The 21502-nt window shown below is 60.3% G+C and overlaps 2 protein-coding genes across 2 annotated transcripts; one reads left to right on the top strand and one right to left on the bottom strand.

The window, feature by feature from the left end:
• Positions 1 to 484: 484 nt before the first annotated feature.
• KLHDC3 (kelch domain containing 3) lies at positions 485 to 17480 on the bottom strand. The gene is made up of 12 exons (XM_035323104.1): positions 17383 to 17480; positions 13547 to 13700; positions 12643 to 12895; positions 10157 to 10333; positions 7783 to 7898; positions 6395 to 6466; positions 5976 to 6189; positions 5628 to 5714; positions 4457 to 4565; positions 1387 to 1460; positions 1172 to 1250; positions 485 to 1056 (listed from the first exon to the last, which is right to left on the bottom strand). The coding sequence occupies exons 3-12, from the start codon at positions 12794 to 12796 to the stop codon at positions 990 to 992; spliced, it is 1149 nt and encodes a 382-aa protein (XP_035178995.1). The 5' UTR covers positions 12797 to 12895; positions 13547 to 13700; positions 17383 to 17480; the 3' UTR covers positions 485 to 989.
• Positions 17481 to 17585: 105 nt separating this feature from the next.
• On the top strand, positions 17586 to 18853 carry MEA1 (male-enhanced antigen 1). Its single transcript, XM_035323118.1, has 3 exons — positions 17586 to 17850; positions 17933 to 18038; positions 18214 to 18853. The coding sequence occupies exons 1-3, from the start codon at positions 17617 to 17619 to the stop codon at positions 18375 to 18377; spliced, it is 504 nt and encodes a 167-aa protein (XP_035179009.1). The 5' UTR covers positions 17586 to 17616; the 3' UTR covers positions 18378 to 18853.
• The last annotated feature ends 2649 nt before the right edge of the window (positions 18854 to 21502 follow it).

The raw sequence follows: 21502 nt of genomic DNA, 5'->3' as shown, positions 1-21502 counted from the left end.
GGCGTCTGTGGGTGTCCCCTGCTGCCCAGCACGGCGCAGGGAGAGGCAGCTTGGTCCTTCGGTGCCAGGCAGGGAGTGCTGCGGCACAAAGCTCCGGCACCTCGTGCCTTTGGAGAGGCTGCTGGGTGAGCGGGGGAGCTGGAGCTGCCTGCCAGCCTGGGGGAGATGCCCAGCCAGCCCCCGGGCCTAACCTGGTGCCAGGGGCTGCTCTCCCTGAGCCAGACCTGCTGCCAGCACAGCCTGGCTCCCTTCAGGCCCCAGCCTCACCCTTGCTGCTCACCACCCACCACAGCCTACACCGGGGCGCTGCCAGAAGGCAAGGAACCAGCTCCTCTGGCACTCGTGGAGCCTCCGCTCCTCCTACCCCGGGCTTTGCACAGCTCCCACCCCACCCCTGCTGTGGTGGAGGCCCAGCCGTCCCCTCCCGCACCCTCTCCCTCCCAGCACGGCTGCCCCTGGCTCGGACACACAGCGCAGCAGAAAGCCACCTCTGCCTCAGCGTTTATAAAACCGCCCCCGGGCGCTGGTTTTTCACAACGGGAGCCAGGCAGAGGAGCCAGCTGGGGCCAGGCCCCCACAGCAGGCACAGGGCCCAGCAGGCCGGAGGCAGGGCGGTGCCGACGGGTGCACGCGTGGAGGTCCCCGCGCTCGTGAGGCAGCACGGGCACAGTTCGTGGCCCGGGGCTGGTGGCAGGAGTCGATTTGGGCCCTCGCTGGCAGGGGACCAGGCCAGCATGGCTGCAGCTCTCCAGGCAAGCCAGTGGCGAGGACGGGGGCTCACAGTCGCGATGCTGGGGCGAGCAGATTCCTTCCCCGGCAGCCTGCTCTGCCCCGAGCGTGACGAGGGCAGAGGGAGGCCTGGCTAGGGCGAGACAAACGGAGCTCACATACGTTCCTTGCTTGAAAGGGCTAAAAATTCATGCAGGCAGTGGAGCAAGAGGTCGGTGTGTGGAGGAGTGAGAGCAGGGTGACGGAGGGATGAGCCGGCGTCAGCCCTGCGAGGAGACGATGGGGCGGCTGATGGTGCTGTTGGTCGTCATGGCCGAGAGCTCCCATCTGCAACACACCAACGGGGACACTGAGAGGGAGCACGAGCACAGCGCCCAGGGCTGGAGCGCCCCCGAGGCGGGGAGCGCACCCAGGGGTGGCCTCGCAGCAAGGCGTGCAGTACCTGATGTCGTGGGGAAGGCAGGACTGGTCCAGGCTGTACTGAATCACTGCCAGCTTGCACAGCGTCTTCAGGCTGGGGCCTGCGGAAAGAGGGCGGTTAACCACAGCACTCCTCGCACGGGGGGACCGGGGTGTCGGGCACAAAACGCCACGGCGAGCGGTCAGGCAGCCGGTGGCGAGAGGCATGAGCCGCGCGGGCGGGGAGCGCTCACGTACTGAAGTCGAGGATGTAGAGGTCTGAGTGATCCATCAGGTCGAATTCGTCGCCCATGCCCTCCTCCGGAGACGGGCTGCGGAACCCAAGCACAGCTCGTCAGTCGGTGCCAAAACACTCCTGCGGCCGTCGTTCTTTGTGCTCCCCGCATCCTGACCAGCTCCTGGCTGGTGTCACGCTCCTCCTTCCCCCGGTACCTCCCAAACTGCTTTCCAACAACCCAGCAGCCCCGGCAAACCAGGTCACAGCGATGCTGCGTCACCTAATCGCATACAGATCAAGCCAGGAGGACGTCACAAGGGCCAGCCATCCGATCTAGGATTCAGACACCGCTCAGTGCAAAGTCCAAAAGCAGTGCTGGCACCCCCAGCGGGGTGGGCAAGAGCGAGCTGGAGACCCGAGAGGACTTTTTGGGAGGCTGTCTAGTTGTGCTACAGGGCACGGGAGCTGTGACCTGTATCCAGAGACAGTGATGGTCGTAGCTAGCGGCCATCCAAACCTCCTGCAACCAGAGGCACTGAAAGGGAAGGAGCCCCACGCTGCAGGCAGCACTGCTCTCGCTGCCAAACCCACTTGAAAGAAGGGGCGCTGCGTGCCCCAGCACATGGGCCAGCCTGTGGGAAAGCGCTCCCACGGCTGACGGTGGTTTGGAGAACTTGAAAGAAAAGAAAGGTGTTTTAAGTCCCGCTTTGGGTTGCCACAAGGCGGTTAGCACGTCCTCCCTGCTTAGCTGGAGCCTCGCGCAGTGACTCCTCACCCCCCTGCCACTCGCTGCCCACCTACGACCCGCTAAGCCTCGCGTTGCCCTGGGAGCTGAGGCAGCACCTGCTCCCCCAGTCCTCATCTCCCCCCCAGACTCCGGGGCACAGCTCAGTGCTGGCAGAGAAGACCTGTTGCTGACGGGTCCCATCTGCCTGGATACAGGCAAAAGCCCCCTTAATACCACCCCGTATGTTGACCGCACTGCAATCTAATCTCACATCCACGTCACAGGAAAACCTGGGGTATCCCTTATCTTCCGAAGGAAAGCCAGCAGGCAGCGTGTCTGCGGTTTTATCGCCCAGCTGCAAGCGGCTGGGGAGAGCCTGGAGTTCAAGACCAGGGGAGCTGCAGCTCCCAGGCAGCGGGCTGCGAGGCAACAGCCGGAGCCCAGCAAAACTGCTCATCCTCCCTTAGACAGCCAGGCCTTTGTAAGCCTTGTCAGGAGATCACATCCCCAGGGCAAGCCTGGATCAGAACCTGTTCAGCTAACCTCTGATTTACAGCATTCCAGCTCCCCTTCGTTGTCCCTTGTGGTCTGCGTGACGTGCCTGGTCACTCAAACCAGACGCCAACGGGAGTGCTGCTGATCAGTGAGACCACAGACGGGGGCAAAGGGACTGAGCTCTCAGCAGAACTGCGGAAGAAGGGAAGCATTTGGACGCTGCAGGAGCAGGCACCTGCAGGAGCACCTCTTGAACAGGCTCCAGGGCACAGGAACCCCCCCAGGAGAGGGGGGACACAAAGGGGTTTTCACAAAGGGGTTTTCCCCGTCCATGCCCTGGCGCGGCTGCTGCCTACAAGCCACGCAGGCCAGCTCATCCTGCAAGGCGCACCCCGCACCCCGTCCCTGTGCCTTGTTGTGCTCTCCCCCTCCCCTGCCCCGGGAGGGGAGCGCAGGTCAGGAGGCAGACCGCAGGGAGTTCTCCGTTTACAACGACTTCCTGGAAAACTTCTTATCTCGCCAGGCGGCTCCAGGACACACCTGATAACCATTACAGGAAGCCAGCACAGCCCCCACCGCAGCCTGTCCCCCGCCCCAGGTCCAGGCGGGCTGCATTCCTGCCACCAGCAGCTCTTCCTGCCCCAGGACAGCGCGATGAACCAGCCTGCGTCAGGGCTGAGCCCGGCTCGAGGAACGAGTCGAACAATGAAGTCACCCCGTGGAAAAGATGAGCTCTGCCGGGCTGCCTGGCAGAGGCGGACTGAGCTCTGAAAAGCTGGTGGCACGTTCACTGCGGTTTGTTAGGAGAGCCTGGGTTAAACACCAGTTCAGCTGCTGCCCTAACACAAATCCGTGCCACCGACCCAAGGCTGCAGCAGCAGTGAGCATCCAGACCTGCCATCGAGCCCCTGCAAGCCTTCCGCTGCTCCGAGCCGCTGCCAGTATCTGCCGAGGAGCCTGGATAAGCTCGGCTCCTCTGAGTACCTCCATGCACTGAACGCTCCCTCACGTCCATCCTACTGCTAGACCTTCTCCCACCCCAAAAGCTCTCCTGGGGCTGAAGGCCCTTCACTTTTACAGCTAGACCCACCTGCCTCACCCTCTGCCCCCAACCTGTCTTCAGAAGCATCTCCCCAAAGCCACTGCCAGGGTCCCAGAGAAAGCCTCCAAGCTTTCCAAAGCCCTGGGAGGGCTGAAAGCATTTCAGGTGCCTGTGCAAGGTGGATCCTGGCAAACGGGCCCGTGCTCCAGAGCTGCCGCCTGTCACTCCAGGCAGCACAGAGCACGTCCTGGTGATGGGCCGCTTCCTTTCTGTCAGCAGCTGTTAAGGCTCTTGGCCACATCCAGCTGCCCTGCCTCCTGACAGCATCACTTCCAGTGTTTGACAGCTAAATCCTCAACACCGGGTCCCCTTTGTGAATGGAAACTTTGCTAAGGATCACTGGCACGGCAGGGAATGCTGCCTCGTGTGGAGGGCTCCTCAGACAGCTCCCAGCTGAGCTGACATCTCTCTGCAGCCTGGCAGACGCCCCTCTTGCCAAGGAGAGAAAGGAGTTCTGGTGGGAGAAGCAGGGCAGCATGTAACGGAGGGTAAGTCTGATTGAAGTCTGCTTCAGCACAGCAGACCCTGCGTGTAGAATAGGGTTTGTCACCAGGTGCTTTACGGGCAAACATGACATCTTCAGTCTCCCCTTTCTCTTTTCCAGAGGAACCCTGATCTAAATAATTGGTCACACTTGCATGGAAAGTTGCCATGTGGCTCTGAAGTGAACCTGACTACAGCACGGGGCAGAGCACAGAGGGTAACGGTGCTGGAGGGAACGGAAACCCCTGCCACAAAGCCACCCCCCGGACCCCACAGAGCTCACCTGGTGCCGCCAAAGAGAATGATCTTGTCTCCCACTCTGCAGCAGCACTGCCGGCGGCGAGGACACGGGCCTTTCCCCTTGGGCTCGATCTTCCTCCAGGAAAGGGAAACTAAGGGGAGGAGGGATGAGGGTGAGAGTGCACCAGCTTGTCAGAAAAACCTGGCCAGGGCCCAGGTATGAGCAGGTTATGGGTTTAAACAGACCACAGCAAAAAAGAGGTCCCCACAGGCACCAAGTAGCTAACATCTACCCTCCCTGTCCACCTCTTTCTGTGGGAGGCAGGGTGATGCACTTCCATCAGGCTGCTTGGGGCGCAGCAGCTCTGCCTGCTGGGACGGGAGCTGCAGGTTCTGCCCTTCAGCCACTGCAGCAAGCCCAGGCCTTTTGCTTGCAAAGCCCAAGCCCGTGGGCTGCCAAAAGCAGCGGGTCAGACACCACAGGGAACGGCAGGAGCAGCCAGGCTCCCTTCCCAAGGACCCCGGTGTGTGCCAGATCTGGAGGGAGACCCAGGAACCAGCTCCATCTCTTGGCAGCCGCTGAGAATGCAGAGCATCCTCACCGAGCTGGCTGCGGGAGCACAGGAACTGAACCAGGAGACAGCAGCCTTTGGGCCTGCTGCTCTCTACGGCAAGGATGCTGGGCACCTAAAAACCTTCACAAGCTCTTCCATTAGCTCACATCGGCTGGGGGAACAGCAAGTTGGCTGCTCGCAGATAACATTTTTATATAAGGCTTTCCTGTGCAAAACAATTAGCAAACAAATGGAAAACCCCAAAACAGCTCACAGTCGACTGATATTTGGGGTACCAGATGAAGTGTGCTATGGTGATGCTGTGGTTTCCCCAGCTACAGCCTCTGGGCTCCCCTAACCCCACACCTTCTTTTCTGCCAACAGCTCAGCGTATCTAAGAATCAGACAAAATTTTGCCAACCACCTTTTGAGTAGGCACATCCATCAGCAATTCTTCCTTTTCCCCTTTCTAACTGAGATTTGGAGATGGTCTGAGGAGGAACAGGGGTGCCAAGCGCAGCAGCAGGTTTCCGTCAGCGCTGTCAGAAGAGCTATTTCCCCCAAACAGGCTCCCAGACCCCGGAGCAAACATTCATCCGAGCACTCACACACGCGAGGGCTTTGAGCACCATCACTGCAGCGAGCTAAAAGCATAAATACCTGGATTGAATTTCCAGAGATCGTGGAAGTGTCTGTTGAGGCGTGCGTTGTAGCCACCAAAGACGTACAGCTCCCCATTGTAGCTGACTGTGGGGCATAAGCACAGACATCAGCGTGCCGTCCTGTCCCAACATCAAGCGCAGCAAAGCGGTGCTAGTTACCTGCTCTGACTAACACCACCTTCACGTGCAGGGCTGCACGCAAGGCTTTGCTGCTGGCAGCAGCCTTCCACAGAAGCCAGGCTCCGTGCAGCCCTCGCCATCCCACCTCTCTACCCGGTGGACCAGAGACCCCTTCTGGGGGCAGGAATTCCTTCCCACTGTCCTCTCCCAGCAGACCCACACTCACATGCCGAATGGCTCCGTCGGCCTTCAGGAAGCACCGGGGTTGGAGGGGAGTCCAGCCAGGAGTTGGTTTCTGTATCGAACACTTTAATGCGGTTACAGTAGATCTCGTTGTTGGAGTGAAATGGCCCAAAGCGATCCGCTCTGCCCCCAAACACGTACATCTTTGTTCCAATGATGGTGGCTGAATGGAAGTCTCTCCAGCGAGCTGGTGTACCCTGAAGGGACAGGTTGAAGGGAAACAATGCCAGTTACCCGGGGAGATGACATCTTGACAGGGCAGCTGGGGCGGCTGCCTTCTCCTGGAGAACTTCCCCTCCTGCCACACCAGACAGGAGCTGTGAGACACGTGCAGGCAGCTACCCCAGGGAATAGCGGAGACGAGACTTTCTCCTCAAACGAGAGCGAAAAACAGAGACTGACCTTGGCAGAGATTAAGGTCCACATCATGTTCGTGGTGTCCAGTTTATGGATGTCATTTGAAAAGCAGTCGGCCTGGAAGACAGCAGTGCAGCCCGGTCACAAAGGGGCTAAGAAGCCCGGTCACACTGGCCCTCTGAGAAAGGACGCTGTGGTACAGACCCAGAGCATCCCTTTGGAGTCACCCCTTCCTAGGAGGCGTGGTGCTTGCTCCAAAACACCAGGGTAAACAGCATACATATCCACTTAACAAGAGGGAGGCAAAGCCCACCTCTTCTTAAAGCTGCCCCTTCCCTCCCTGCAGCCTTCCCATTGATTCGGTCCCCGGTTCCTACCGCCACGACTGTCCTACACACAGATACAGGCACAGCAGCACCTTGCCTCTACTTCACACCGTAGCAAAAGAAGGTGGCTCTGCTACGGACACACAAGGAGAGGCAGGAGCTAAGATTACTTTTAGGAAGCTGAACACCCAAGAGTAAATACACCCAGGGGTCTGAGGATTCCACCAAGCCCACATGAGCGTGGGAGAGCCTACATTCACACAAACAGCACAGACTTCTGCTCCTCCAGGCAGGGGAGGTAGCAGCAACAGATACGGGCTTGTTTGCCCTTGGTTAAAAGCAAGTCGCATTTGTAATGCTGCTGCTGCAACCAAGACCACGCGTCTTGCGTGCCGCAGTACTCAGAAAGCAGGAGAAAAACCAAGGGACTGCCTTAACAGAGTCCCAGCTCTCTTCCAAATAAAGAGCTGTGACTTCGCACAGCTTTTCTGGAGTCTGGCGATAGTCTGAAGTGATATTTACCCTCCTAAGATTAGAGCGTAAGGATTTGCTTAAAGGGGTGCTAAGCACACTGGCAGCTACTGCAGGATGACCTCTGTCTCAAGGGATTCTTACACGAGAGGACAAACAAGCGCTTGCTGGAGGGGCTCAGCGAGGTACGAGAAGAGGTACAGAACACAGGGAACACGCACAGCTTAGGACAAAGCCTCACAGCAACGCTGCAGGTTTGAAAGTGATTGTTCTGCTGCACTTCTCAGCTAATTTAAAATAAATATACGTTGTATTTGTTATAAATCTTATACATTTATCTAATACCATCGGCGTGTTGGAGAAATACACCAGAAAATATTGAAATTTTAACTCTGGATGTTTTGTGAATAAACAGTATTTAAAAGCCACTGTTTTTGTAGACCTGCTTTGCCAACCATCTTCTCTGAAACATTATGAGCCTAACCTGGATAATTACTGCCATGACTCTGCCGAGTTATAAAATGAAAGCAGCTATGAATACAAATAGGCCCCTGTATCCTGCTTCTGCTGGTGTCCTGGGCAGGAATACCCTCTCTCCCAAGGGATGGCCAAACAGCTCTTTCAGGGACTACTCACCAGCTGCTCGTAGCCTCCGAAGATAAACATGCTCTTTGCCAGGACACAAGCTGAGTGCCCATCTCTCGCTCCTGGGACCATTCCAGACACCTTTGGCGTGAACCACTTGTGCGTGTCTGAAACAAAACAGGGGACAACGCTAAGAAAACACGGAAGATGTGGGGATGGGATAGCCTTTTGCAACCCTTCCTCTTTTCTGAGGCAGAAATCCTTCTCTCTTTTATACACACTTCTCCCCCAGAGAGACCCAGGCTTCTCCAGGCACAGCTACCTGCCTGAGCCTCCAGAGGGGCACGGTGACAGAGGTCCTCGGCTCCCTGGCACAGCTGCTGACACTGCCCAGCTGACAAACAGCTCGAGTTTTGTGTGTGGTTAGTACAGCGCTGCTTGAGCAATGTTATTTGGACTGAATCTCTTGCAAAGCCTACTTGTGAGTCATTAATCAGCCCTGCATCTACAGTTTCAATTGCAGTGAAGCAACAACGTTAAGTGGCCCTAGTGACCTCGTGGCTCGGAGATGCCGTCTAACCGAGGAAAAACAGTGCTCCAAAACCCAGCCAGGAGCCACTGAGCCACAGGCTCACCATGTCAACAGAGCTACTGTGCACATGCTCACCTCTGCAGGGCAGCTCTCCCTATCTTATCTGCTCCTCGTCGTCTTCTCACCCCCTCTCCAAGGGCCCTCCCTGCCCTCCACCCTCTGTGGTTCCTTCAGCACTGCTCCCCGTGTGTCTACACCAGCCAGAAGCAGCCCACATGCTCCAGGGACTGCCTTGAATTCGAAGAGGACTTTAAATCCAGCCCGAGCTGTTCTCCATGCAGGGCAGCATGGAGCTAAGCCAGCAGCTCGCTGCCAAGCATAAACAGGCACCTGTCCCACGAGCCCACAGAGAGGCACAGATAAGCCTCGAGGCAGCAGGAGATGTTCCCCCCGCCCTCCCCGACTGCTCCGAGCTGCCAACAGCACTGCTTATTTCAGGAAGCGGTAAAATTGGAGCCAAAGCAACATTCTTCGCGAGGATAACTTCTCAGAGCCTGGCCCGCGGCCACAGCCGTCCACCTAGGCTCCAGCTGGAACCACACAAAGGGGCTTGCAAGGTCAACAAAATCCCTGGGCAGCCAGCTAGTGAGAAAGCTGCGACAGCTATCGAGTTCCCTTCCTTGGCGGGGCTGCCCCCAAGCCCAGTCACACGGCAGCAGCGAGAGCTTGCCCGAGCATAACGAGCATAACGTGTCAAGTTAGAGAGGGAAGAGGCCTCAACTGGCGAGCGGCTCGGTGCCTCCAGCCCCAGAGGACAAAGCTGCACTCGGCCAGGGCTCTGTGCAGCCTGACGCGAGTGATACAATGGGGCTGACGCCACAGCCGGAGGGCTGCCAGCCGCGCTTTCCAGGATTGGCAGGGGACGGGCACAGTGTGTACAGACAGCTGCGATGGGCTCCGACCAGGACTTACGTCTGGCCTTCTCAGTTCATTTTCACTTAATGCTAAAAGTGCTGGAGTTGGCGGGGACGCCAGGCAGCTCCAGGCAAGGCTTCTGTGTACACAGCAATTTGCTGGTGGCTTCTCAGCTCCATGTGTCAGGGGAAGGGAAAAACCCTGCGCCCAGAGAGCAGCGTCAAGCTTCAGACATCTCCTGGGGATGAAAGGAATTCATGACCAAGCACCAGAGGAAGCAGCTTCACCACAAGTCCAGCAAGCCAGTTAGTGGTCAGTATTTAAGTGGACTTGCCCCCGGCATCCAGGCGTACCCTGCTCTTTTCCTGGCATTCCCACCCACCCACTTCCTGCTGGCTCCTGTTCTTCACAGGTGTTCCAGCAGCACAAGGAAGAAGCTGACTGGAAGTCTCAAGGAGTTCATCTTTCAGGCTTGTCTAACTTGGCTCACGCCTGCCCTTATTGTTCCATCCTGCCCTTGACTACTTCTGCGTTGGATTCCTCACTCTGCCTCATGCTTTTAGAAAGAATGACCACCCTGGAGAGACATCACAGTCCCTGAGAGCTCCATCCCCTTCTCGCTGCAACCTTCAGCCGCACAGAGACGGTGCTTCAGTTGTAGTTACAATCAGAGAGAACACAGAAAGCTGATAGGAAAACGTAAAACCTAATTTTTCTAATTTTTAGAAAAGTTCAGTCATCTCTGTTCAAAGGCTTTTACGGAGTCAAGTACACAGACACACTGGCCACCCCCTTCCCCTTCCAAACCTGCCGAGCCATCCTGCAGCACCAATTCCTCATCTGCCCAACTGGCCTAGACTACCACTTCGTGGAGAGACCAAGGGACAGGAAAACAACACGGGGAGCACCGCGGAGGGGCAGGGAAAATGTCTCATCGAGAGCAGTTGTGACGAGGAAGAGCAAGAAGCTGGAACTCACTGACATCGAAGGCATAGAGCACGTTGCAGGCTCCCTCTGTGTCGTTGCGACCACCCCAGATGTAGACGGTGTCGTCTATGAGCACGGCCGAGTGCCCATACCTCATGTAGGGCACCTCTCTCACTTGGTCTCGGCTGTTTGTCCACACTGGAGGCAGCTTGATCCAGCGCAGCGACACTGAAAGTACAAGTTTGAGCCCGTGTCAGACGTTAAACCCCCTACGCATGCTCACCAGTCTACCCAGTGAGCATCTGTGAAAGCAGAAAGCCTGGTATTTCTTTTCCCCTCGCCACAATACGGCGCAGAAGCAGTCTGGTAAGCAAGACAGAGCTGTGCCTGACCCTGAACAGCAGGTAGCTCAGAAATACGGAAGCAGAGCTTTCCACGGGGCCCCTGTTCAGGAGGGAACTACAGGAAGCACAGAGAACTGGAGGACTCTGGACAGAAATAGCTTTGGTTCTGCATCAGCCACGCTCAAGAGATTGCTACTCTTGTTCATCCTAGACCATGAGGGAAGGTACAAGCACCACCCCCACACAAAGCCACCACACACACCCTACCAAAACGGGAAAGAAAAGGAGGGAGGTGATAACGAATGCAGACACTGCTTCAGACTAGTGACATTTTTGAAGACGACACTCAAAACGCCGAAGAAACGGGCAGCACAGGAATAATTCACTGCAGCAACAGGCAAGGCAAGACACCTGAAGACAGCATTTGGACTCGTGGGAGCACATTCTAAATGATTTTGTAGGAACAATGGTTTGTCTTTAAAAAAATAATAGGTAAGAACTTTAGACCCGCCAGCTGCGTCCCTTTTACCCCCGTCCATTCTCCAGTTCCTTCTGCTGACCTCGGGGTACAAATGGGAGCTCCTTGCCAGGACAGGACAGGTTCTCCTTCCTGGGAGCCCGCACGGGACGTTCACCGGTAGTCAGAGCAGTCAGTGCGTATTGCAGGGCCTCATGGCAGGGCGGGAGGCACCGTGAGCACCGCGTGGCCAGTACGTAACAGCGGGCAGACACCCTCCCTGCAATTTTGTTTGCCACGTGGAGGTAACGTAGCCAAGACCAGCTAGGTGTGGTACCGCGGCGAGGGGCAGAGAGCCATCCCCTGAAATACTAGGGCAGCAAAAGGGAAAGGGTCGGGCTTCTTCAAAGGTGAGCGTCCACCTCAGAGGCAGGAAGGGCACTGAGGAGGCACAGCCAATGTTAGAGTCCAGCTAGGCAGGACGCTGGCATTCTTCCCCTTCAGATCACTGCACGACATCATTCAGGACCCAGAGCCTGACAGTGCAGGGGCTTGGGAAGCCGGTGCCACCTCCCAAGCAGCAGCCGTAGCTTCTTGACCCTTTAACACCCGGGAGTGGTCAGAAGGGAGGACAAGGCGGGAGCATTCCTTTGGGCCCGGTAATTACACACCGCAAGAGCGGTGCTCTGCCGGCACGTTTTACAAGCTACAGCATCCAACAGGACGCCATTTAGGCCAGTGTCTCTAAATAGAGAGGAATGTCCTCGTTCATGAGGTCCTGAGCTGCCCCCTGCACCGTGAGCAGACCACCCCAACGGCCCCACGTAACCACACGTTTCACCCACCACTCCGTGAGCTGCTGTCTTCTCCCGGGTCAGATTTAGAGCAGTGCACTCTCTGTGCCTTGCTGACACAGCAGTTTGGCCGGCACGCCAGCTCAGCGCGCTGTCCCCTCTGCAAAGGACGAGCCGTCGGGCCCCCGCTTGCCTCTGCTCAGCCGAAGCCATCCGAGCATCAGTGCGATTTTTCACCCTAATTATAGGGAGGCACTTCATGGACCAGCTCAGTAACCTCTCCTGTTCAAAGAGCACCGAACGAAGAAACGCAGCCCCTCCCAGCACAGCCGTGGCTCCGATTCAGCCTCCTGACACGGACTGGCTGCCCTACAAGAATGACTCCAGCTCCGGTTGCTTTGCTAAGCCACGCTGTGAGCCTGGATATCTACCAGCTAGCTGCTGCCAAAACGGGAATGCCTCCACCCTAGCCACACATCCCTGCTGACTCCACGGTGCTGGCGGTGGCGCTCAGCTGTCCCACAGGGAACCGGCTCGGGAGCCTAAACCCAGGGACTCGGCTCCGTGCGCTGCGTCCGCCCTGCCCCGTCCGCGCCAGGGGCGGCCGAAAACTGGAAAGAGGATGGGGGGCACCAGCCGAACGGTGCCTCTTTGTGCCTGCTTGAGTTAGTGTTCGCAGAGAACAAGGACAGAACTATGTGGCCATATGGTTAAGTGAGCCCTTCTCCTAGCAGCCTGCTGAACTACAGCCCCGCTGCGCCCTGCCCCTGAGGCTGACAACACAGGGCTGCACGAGGGAAGAGGCTCCCACCTACACGGGCAGCTTTTTTGGAAATGAGAAGCAGGCAGCACGTAACAGAGCGCCTAACAGCGAGCAGCAGCAGGCAATGAAACCAATACCCGAGCTCGCCTCTCCTTTGCCTGCCAGAGGGATGGGTTTACCTGCATTAAAGACGTGGACGTCGATCTGCCGCAGAGTCTCATAGTCTTCTCCGGAGCAGTACCCGCCGAAGGAATACACCTTGTGGCCGACGGCCACGGCCGCGTGGTTCACCCTGCGCGGCCCGCCTTCCAGGTGCACTGCCCACCGTAACATTCCTCCCCGTCCCCGCCAGCCAGGCCGTCCTCAGGGCCCCCAGCGCCACGGCCTCATGCTTCCCGGGCCACTGCCATGCCCCACGGGCGTCACCTGGCTCTGTAACAAAGACACGACGCTAAAATAACACGATCCGTCCCGCGGGTTTTCCCGCCTTCCTTGAAGGCCAGCTATGAAGGTCACATTGCTGCGTCCTCGCTCATCTGCCCTCCAGCTGAAGGCAGCTTTGCCCTCTCCGCCTGGGAAGGAGAGGCAGAGCGGGCACTGTAACCTGAGCGAGGCGAGGAAGAGCAAGCGGAGATGTCCTCGCACCAAAAAAAAACCAACGCAGGGCGGCTGTGCAGGCTGCCCAAGCAGAGCAGTTTCTGCGAAGGCAGCCCAGTGCTGAGCGGCCGGCCGTGCCCTCGCCGCGCACACACCGTGTACGTGCCAGAACAATTTGTCCGCGTGAATGAAGACACACGGGGGGAGCCAATTGTGAAGGTGAAAAGAACAGAGCCGGGGGGGAAGAGAGTGCGCTCTTCGGATCAGTTGTGAGAATGCCAGAGGAGGAAAAAAGGCAAAGAAAAAAGGCAGAGAAGCTAAAAACCCCCAAAAGAACAGCTTCCCCCCCAAAGCAAGAGTCCCTGATACGGGGGGCACTACAACATTTGCATTCGGACTCTCGGATCTGGCTCTCCACTCAGGACCGGAGTAAGTCCCCTCTCTCCCGCAGTGAATTCAGGCACGCTTTGCGATGTGCTCACTCACGCTTCAGACAGATGGCTGAGATCAGCTCTCACAGAAGCCGCCGTCGCCGAGCTCTGCGGAGGCTCCCCTTTGGATCCACGGACCTGGAGCGCGGTCCTGCCCAGGCACTCCTGAAGATGGAGGTCCGTCCGATCTGTCAGCAGCTTTCCCCCAGCTGAAACGCAGCCATGAGGGGAGAAGTCAGCGTTGCAGGCAGCCCAGAGAAAATTCCCTCTTTCATTGCTCGCCCCTTCGCGCGCTGCCCCCACGCCCAATTCTGGCATTTGCCGAACGCGAAGCAGCGCGCGGACGCCTCGGAACGATGACTAGAATTCCTACGCATTTTCTCAGCCCCTTTTTTTGGAAAGCGCTAACTTTTCACAGGGAGAGCTCTCCTCCCGACGGAGCTGAAGAGCAGCTGGTGCGCCATGTGGAGCGCGGCCAGGCGGCCCCGCAGACGAGCAGGGCCGCAGCTCTCCGCCCGGGCGCCCTATGGCCCAGCAGCACGCTCCCGCCTTATCTCCAGCTCCTCAGGGCCGGGGAAGGAGTCAGAGATAAAGTTGTGGCGAGGGGACAGGGGCCAAGTCTGAGCAGAGAGCTCCCTGCAGTCCTGCGCGGCACAGACGCGCCGAGGCGTCCCTCCCGCGGAGCCGCGTCTCCCTCCCGCGCCCACCTCTTAATTACTATTTTTTTCCTCCTTCAAGCCAGGCAGCAGCTCCACTACGAGCCCTCCACAAGCTGCAGAACAGAGAGTTTCCATGGAGACCACCGAAGTCACCTTTTAGGCTCTCCCGAAGGCTTCCCCTATCTGTTTTCCTCCTCGGCCGGGAGTTACCACCGAAGCCGAGCAGCGGCTGTGCTCCTGGGGCCAGCCCTGGGCCAAGTGGCTCCGCAGGAGGCTCCTGGAGTAGCTCAAGGGGGCTTGAGCGGCCGTGTCAGTAGCACCAGCGCTCTCCAGAAGGCCCAGGAAGGAGGAGAGGACACGCGTCAGTCACCTTGTCGCCACCCGGCTCCTGTGGGAGCAGACCTACTGCCTGGCCGCCGGCTGCCCTGCCCGCGCGGCTTCACCGCTCGGATTAGTCACGGGAAGACGGGAAGTGAAGGGGATGCACCCTAAGAAGTTAATCTGCTCAGCTGGGCCCCGGCTACGCCGCGGGATGCAATGGTGACGCTGCGGCAGGCGTTGCAGCGCCGCTTCCTACCATTACAATTGCTCAAGGCCGGGCTCAGCCGAAAAGTTTTTCCAGAGATCATCCCCGCCAGCAGCTGCCACGCGCCCAGGGGCGGCGGCGGGCAGGGCGGCACTAAATCCACAGCTGGGCTTCACAAACATCCCCTTTGCCCTGGATGAGGATTAACCCGCCTCACGCCCCGAATCTCTGCAGTCACAGAAGCAATGCCTGGGCTGGGGGGAGGCAGAGGGCTGCGAGGGATCCTCGCAGACAGGGAGCTAAGCGTAGGTGCCTTCTCCCCTAACCCTAACCCGCTCCCCCCGGGGCTGCACCTCCTCAAAGCAGCCCTCACAGCCCCTCTGCTCTCGCCCCAGAAGCCGCCTGAAGCTCCGGCCCGGCTGGACCCGTGCCCCAGAGCCCGCAGGAACCACGACACCGGACCTGCATGGAGACCGACCAGCGCCACCAAAATAAGCACGGGTTTCCTGCAGGGCGAGAGAAGAGATTCTTCTGGACTGAGCAAACCCAAGGAAGCTGCAGCCAAGCTGCTGTTAGCTCACCACGCGCTCTGTCAGGGAGCCCCGGCCACCCCTTACCCCCAGGCACAGCCGGGAGAGCGTCGGCAAGGCACGAGCGTGCCCACCACGACAGGCACACGGGGGCTCTGTTGTAGGAGGGCTTCTGCCGAAGCCACCAGGCTCTTCCACTTGATGCCTCAGCTCCCCACTGCACCCCCCAAAAGCCAGCAGCTCTTCACGTTTCATACTCAGCACGCAGCCTTCAGAAGCCCCTGCTCCCCTGCTCTGACAGAACCCGTCCAGAGTTACGGCCAAGCACAGGAGGCAGAGAAATCAGGGCCGAAACCCTGGCAGGTCCCGTCATCAGCTGCCAGGAACCAGGACGTTTCTAAAAAGCAGGCTACGCCTCACCTGCCGTCGCAAAGCCCTTCCTCCCAAGTACCTGACGGGGGCCGGAAACGAAGCAGGCAGAGCAGCAAGCTCTGGGAGCCCAAAACCAGAAGCGTGTCGGAACAACCTGCTACGGTCCTGCAGCAGCGCCGGGAGCCCTCCACCCGCCGCGCAGCCTCACGAGTCCGGCGGCGCTTCCCGAGGACACGGCGCCACGACGGCCGCCTCCAGCAACGCCACGGCCGGGCGTGACACCCCACCGCGAGTGGCAGGTCACGGGTCTGCCTCGAGACAGAGCTGCGGACGTCCCTCGCCACCTCCCTCGCGCCTCCTCAGCGCTGGCACCCGGCAGAGGGAGCGCCGTGCCTCACCCGCGGCGTGTCAGCCTGGTTGTCGTCCCGCGGCAGGCAGCTCGGCGTTCTTCGAAGGCAGCTCCTACACAGACCGCTCCCACACCTCCGGCTGTGCTGCCGCCTGAAGGTGCACGGCGAGCCCCAGCCAGCCAGCCCGCCCGGCTTACGCCCCACAAGGGGCTAGCAGCACAGCCCCCAGCCATCCGGGGCCACCACAGAACTATTCAATAATTTTCGTTTCAAAACCTGTCGCTCCAGATAGAAAGCTGCTAACCACCTTCGAGTGCCGTAGCTAAACCACGGCCTCAGGCCAAAAATACGCATCCCCAGATCCCCTTCTCTGCGCAAAGAGAGGTCGCGGGGCTGCCTCGTTCCTCTGCACACAAAGAAACCCAGAGCCATTTCTGAAAGCCACCGGGATTCGCCCCGCTGCAGTCGATCCCCAGCGCAAGGAGGAGAGCCCCCCGCGTTTTCCAAGGCTCTGCCCGTGTCCCCCCAGCATCACAGCACCAAGCAGAGCAGCCTACCGTTCCCGTGAAGCCGTGCCGGAGAGCGAACCCCTACCGCGCGGCTGCCTCGGTCCCGTCTCCCACAAAGATGACGGCCTCAAGGTTTAGTCACACTTAAAATAGCCCAGGCGGCTCGCGGCAGTCCGCGTAGCCCGTTCTATTTCAAGTGCGTCCGACTTACTGTGACAGCACGAGAACAGCCCGCTTTCTTCACTCGCGCTTGACATTCATCCCGTGCTTTGCCTATTTATGCTAAGGCAGGACGAGATTGCAAGCTTGCACATTCAGCAGCTCCCAGGGTCATCTCGGTGGCGGGGAGCACGCCCGTGCCAGGGCGGCCGCGGGGCTTAGCAGCGGCAGCTCCAGAGGCTGGCGTGGGGCGGCGGGGAGCAGAAACCCGGCGCCGGGGCCGGGACTCAGCACGGCGGCCGCTCTTGGTGAGAAGGGAGCCAGCCGCCTCCTAGCAGTGCCACCTCCGCCGGGTGACTCCTGCCCAGACCCCCGAGCCCGCTGCTCCCCTCCCTGCCCCCCGAACCCCAGCGCTGCTCCTCCACGGCTTCCGCCTCCCTCCTGCCAGGACCCAGCCTCGCCATTTGGCTGCCCTGAGCCGCGGGGACGAGGACCTCGCCCCCGGCCTCACGCCCCTCGCCGCCCCACGGCCTCGTGCCGCCGCCACGCTCCCCACGCGCCTCAGCCTCGCTCCCACCGCCTCAGCCCCGCACGGCGGAGCCCCAAACGCCCGGGGGAGGCTCGGGGGAGGCCCCAACACCCGTCGGAGGCCCGGAGGCCGGCCGCTGCCCCCCCTCACACCTCGCCGCCCCCACCACAGCCGCCCCTCGGGGCCGTGCCCACCTCCCCCCCGGGGCCGCCCGCCCCACCGCGGCCCTGGCTCGGCCGCCACCCCCAGCCCGGTACCTGGCGGCGGGCAGGCGGCTCAGGCGGCCCCGCTCCGGTGTCCCCCCCCGCCGCGCCCTGGGACTTGTAGTCCGCGGCCGCCCCCCCCCGCCGCCGGCAGGGTGGCACGCGGAAGGCCCCGCGGGACTACAACACCCATAGTGCCCCGCGGCGGGGCGGCCGGAGGGGGGGGGGAGGAGGAGGAGGAGGAGGAGGAGGAGGAGGAAGAGGGGGCGGCGGGGCCGCGCCCGGTGCATGGCGGTGGCGGCCAGCATGGGGCCGGAACGGGTCTGTCCCGGAGAGCCGGGGCCGCCGGAGGCCCCCGAGGGCGCTGCGGGTTGGAGCGGAGACGAGGAGGAAGAGGAGGAGGAGGAGGAAGAGGAGGTGGAGGAGGAGGAAGGCGGCGGGTACCTCTACCAGCCGCTGAGCCAGGAACCGGAGCAGGGCCCCGGCGAGGCGGCGGGCCCCGGGCTGCAGGAGCGGCTGCAGGTAGCGGAGAGCGGGGTGCCGGGGGGGTGCCGGGGGGGGACCGGGCCCGATATCCTCCTCCCCGCCTCCGTTTGTGCCGCAGATGCTGGGGCTGCACCTGCCCGAGCCGCCCGCCGACAGCGAGGAGGAGGAGGAGGAGGAAGGCGCGGCGGCTCAGAGCAGCCGCAGCTCCATCCCCATGGACCCAGGTAAGGGCACGATCCCCGTGTCACCATCCCCGTGTCACCTTCCCTGTGTCACCACCCCACGTCAACGCCATCCCCGTGTCACCACCCCCTGTCAACGCCATCCCCACGTCGGTGCCGTCCCCGCTCCCGGGAGGAAGGCCCCTGCCTGCCTCACACGCTGCCCGTCCGTCCCCAGAGCACGTGGAGCTGGTGAAGAGGACGATGGCCGGCGTGAAGCTCCCCACCCTGGGCATCCCGCCCTGGGCCAGCGAGATCTCCGAGGACCAGTGGAAGGACGTGGTGCGGCGCACGCTGCAGGCCAGGCAGAGCCTGAGCGGCCCCAGGCCCGAGTGGAAGTGATGTCCAAACCCCTGCCCGCCCCTCGGTCACCCAGTGTGGGGCCGGGGCTCGCCGGCGTCACTGTTCCAGTTTCTCCCGTTGACGTTGTCCGATTTCCCTCCCTCACCTCTTTCCCGGTTCTGGCTGCCACGTAAGTTGCTGTGATGTCCTTGTGTTGACTTGCTCTGCCCTGGAGGAGGCAGCCCGCGTTCCTGACCCCGCGTACATGCGGAGGGAGGGGTTTTGAGCGGCTTCACCCAGCTTGGCTTGCGACAAACACCTGGTCCCAGCGCTGGAGAAGTCCCTCTCCCCACAGGGCTGCCTCCTCCGAGGGCAGGCGGCTGCATGTCGGCGTATCAGAGGTCGAGCCCAGTGTGTCTTTCCAAGAGATCAGTTTTATTTAGTACTGTACATACAGGGACATCTGTACAAAATCCAACACTTTCATACTATGTAATGCTCTACTGAAAATAAAGTACACCATATGTACATATGAACTGTAAGCAGCTTAATACTTGTGTCCAGGGGGTGAATGCAGTAGTTAGTTTTGCTCGGTCCCTCGGGAGGAGGGAGCCGTGTGAAGTGGAAGAGGCAGCTCCAGTTCTGTCCATTTGGCTGATGTGGGGAGAAGGCAGAGGCAGAAATGAGCACTAACGCTAGAAACCAAGTGTGGAGCAAGGGGCAGCTGTAGCGTGGCAGACGCAGGTCTGCACATGAGCATAGGTACGCGTGGCGGAGAGCACTAACGCGCTCCCCCCTGTCTCACGTGGTCCCCTTCTTCAACGTCCAGGACACTGGAATGAGTAGGCAGTAAACTGATGGCGATGGCAAGGTACTAAGCGTTGAGGTCCCCGACCCCGAACAAGACACACAAAGCTATGAGGACATCCAAGCCGTACAGCACGCAGCCGTGGGGCGTCGCGGTCCTGCCCCCGCGCGCGGCCCGCTCCCGGCAGCATTCCTCCGGGGGCTGCAGGAGGAGAGGGGCTGTGCGCAGGGCGGCACGGCCTCCGTGTGCCACCAGTCTCAGCCCTTTCCGCAGGCAGCACAGCCCGGGGCAGGGAAACGCGGCCGCTTCCCAGCAGCGAGCGGGCGCTGGTGAGGGCAGGCACATGCTGGAGCGCTCTGGAAACGAGGTGGCAGCTTCTGACGCGACGCTAAGCAGGCGAGGTGGAAAGCCCGGACTGCGAGGGGAAGAAACGTCCTCCCCTGCCTAAACCCTGCTGCGGGTTGGGGCGCTTGGCAATCCTCGTCTGTGCTGTGCCCCGGAGGCACCTGCCGCTCCTGCGAGCCTTCAGCCGGCACTGCCCAGCGCACGTCTACGTGCTGTGCCAGGCTCACGTGAGGTAATCGATTGGCAGCTGACCATGAGCTCGGGCTAATGTTCAAAATAAGCAATAACCTCCCTGAGGTGTTCCGTAAGTCTCCTGATGAACTGGCCCATCGCACGAAGCAGAGGGGAGGCGGGGTCCTGCGTGATCGGGGGCGATGTCTCGCACGCTCACGCTTGCCAGCTGCTTCTAAGAGATGGTGGCATGCCGAACGAGGGCCGAACTGAAAGGGAGCTGAACAGGGCACGGGGGGTGACACGGGGGGGAAAAACAGCTCAGCGCGGGCTGGAGGGAAGGAAAGGTGCTGCGCACCAGCAGCAGGATTAGAGGGGGTGACCCTCTGACCTGGGAAGCAGCCTGCTGGTGGGGACGAGGAGCAGACACACCAGGACCTCCTGCAATGACCCGCGATGCTGCAAAGCTGTGTCACGCTGGCACCGACCCCGGATGCTCCCTGCGCTACCGCAAACCCACTCAAGCTGATGTGTCGAGAAAGCAAGCGCAGCAGGTAAGAAGCAAAGACTCCCTTATCCAGCACAAGCAGCCTCTCTGAGGGGGCGCCTTGGCCTGGGACTGGATCTGCGCCACAAAAGGTAGGGGAAAGGCTCCGAGAGCTGGATCACGGTAACACCCAAGTGCTGCGCGGGCCCCTGGGCTATCAAGTGCGCCCTAAATGCTAAATCAGCACAGCAAGTCCCTGATGCACCACGGAACTAACAAGGGCCTCAGGCCACGGCAGGTGCCAGAGTACGAGGGCGAGGCTAACTTTGCTCAGCACCGACGGAAGCAGTTCGGCAGCAGCGCCTAGCCACCGATCGCGAGGAGACAACTGAACGCTCACAACTCAGCCTTGGCCCCGTAACGTGGATCCACTGCTTCCACGAACGGGCAGAAATAACTTGAGCAGCACAAGCCTCCTAGAAACCCCAGCCACTGCAGAGCTAAGGATGGGAGAGAGCAACAGAGGGAGAGCCGCGGGAGTATTTTAATTGAGCGGGTAGAGGAAGAAAGCAGAAGTCAGTGGCTGACGCCTGCTACAAAGCCAGAAGTTAATTCCGGGCCCACGATTACCCAAGATGCGGGGATGGAGACGACTTAGCAAGGACCAATACAAAGAGCTGAAGGAATTCACTTTCCCACGAGAGAGCTTCTAAGGATGCTCTAAAGGGAGGGAAGCCATAGTACGTAGTGCTTGCACCCAGCTTCACTGGGGGTGGCGAAGCACTGAACCCCCACTCCACCGACAAGGGAACAGAACAGGGGGCTTGAAGCAAAAGAAAGGTGGAAGTGAACGCCTCCTGCTGTACGCGAGACCCTCCGACCACAGAGCTGCACCCCGAGGCAGGGCGGGGAGAGAGCAGAGCCCCCACAAATTCTGCCTGATGCTCCCAGCCCGAGCTCAGCCCGACCTCTGATCACCGCGGGCCTCGGCTGCGCGGGCAGCGCTGGGGCAGGATTTGTGCCACCCGCCTGCGGCAGGCTGAGCTGGGCAGCCCAGGTTGCTTCTGCAGTCAGAGGGGTCAAGCGCACCGTGCCGCTGCCTAGCTCTGCCACCCCGGGAGGCGAGCTGTGCAGGGGTTTTGGTTCTCTGCTGACTGCAGAGCCCAGCGCGGCTCCCTTCAGCCTCCTGCCGCTGCAGGTACAGGGAGCGCCTCCCCTCCCTGCAGGGCAGCGAGGCTCTGGCTCCCGGGCAGAACGAGAACCAGGCAGCGTGGAAATGGAGCGACTCCTGCCTGGGCTTGCAGGACAGGCAGGCTCCCTCCACACACGCACAGCGAAGGTGGCAAAGCAGGAGGACATGGCAGTGGCAAGGTA

This window comes from Oxyura jamaicensis, chromosome 3 (assembly GCF_011077185.1).
Source record: "Oxyura jamaicensis isolate SHBP4307 breed ruddy duck chromosome 3, BPBGC_Ojam_1.0, whole genome shotgun sequence".
NCBI lineage: Eukaryota > Metazoa > Chordata > Aves > Anseriformes > Anatidae > Oxyura > Oxyura jamaicensis.
The sequence above is the reverse complement of the archived record's forward strand: the minus strand, read 5'-3'. Positions and strand labels throughout refer to the sequence as shown.

Bases quoted from the DNA above. Each gene is read 5' to 3' on its own strand.
- KLHDC3 (XM_035323104.1), bottom strand. From the start codon at position 12,796: ATGTTACGGTGGGCAGTGCACCTGGAAGGCGGGCCGCGCAGGGTGAAC. The intron at 7,899-10,156 runs GTGAGTTCCAGC...GTTTTGTTTCAG, and splicing joins GCTCTATGCCTTCGATGTCA to ACACGCACAAGTGGTTCACG. The intron at 1,251-1,386 runs GTACGTGAGCGC...CTCTTTCCGCAG, and splicing joins CCTCTACATCCTCGACTTCA to GCCCCAGCCTGAAGACGCTG.
- MEA1 (XM_035323118.1), top strand. From the start codon at position 17,617: ATGGCGGTGGCGGCCAGCATGGGGCCGGAACGGGTCTGTCCCGGAGAG. The intron at 17,851-17,932 runs GTAGCGGAGAGC...TTTGTGCCGCAG, and splicing joins GGCTGCAGGAGCGGCTGCAG to ATGCTGGGGCTGCACCTGCC. The intron at 18,039-18,213 runs GTAAGGGCACGA...GTCCGTCCCCAG, and splicing joins CTCCATCCCCATGGACCCAG to AGCACGTGGAGCTGGTGAAG.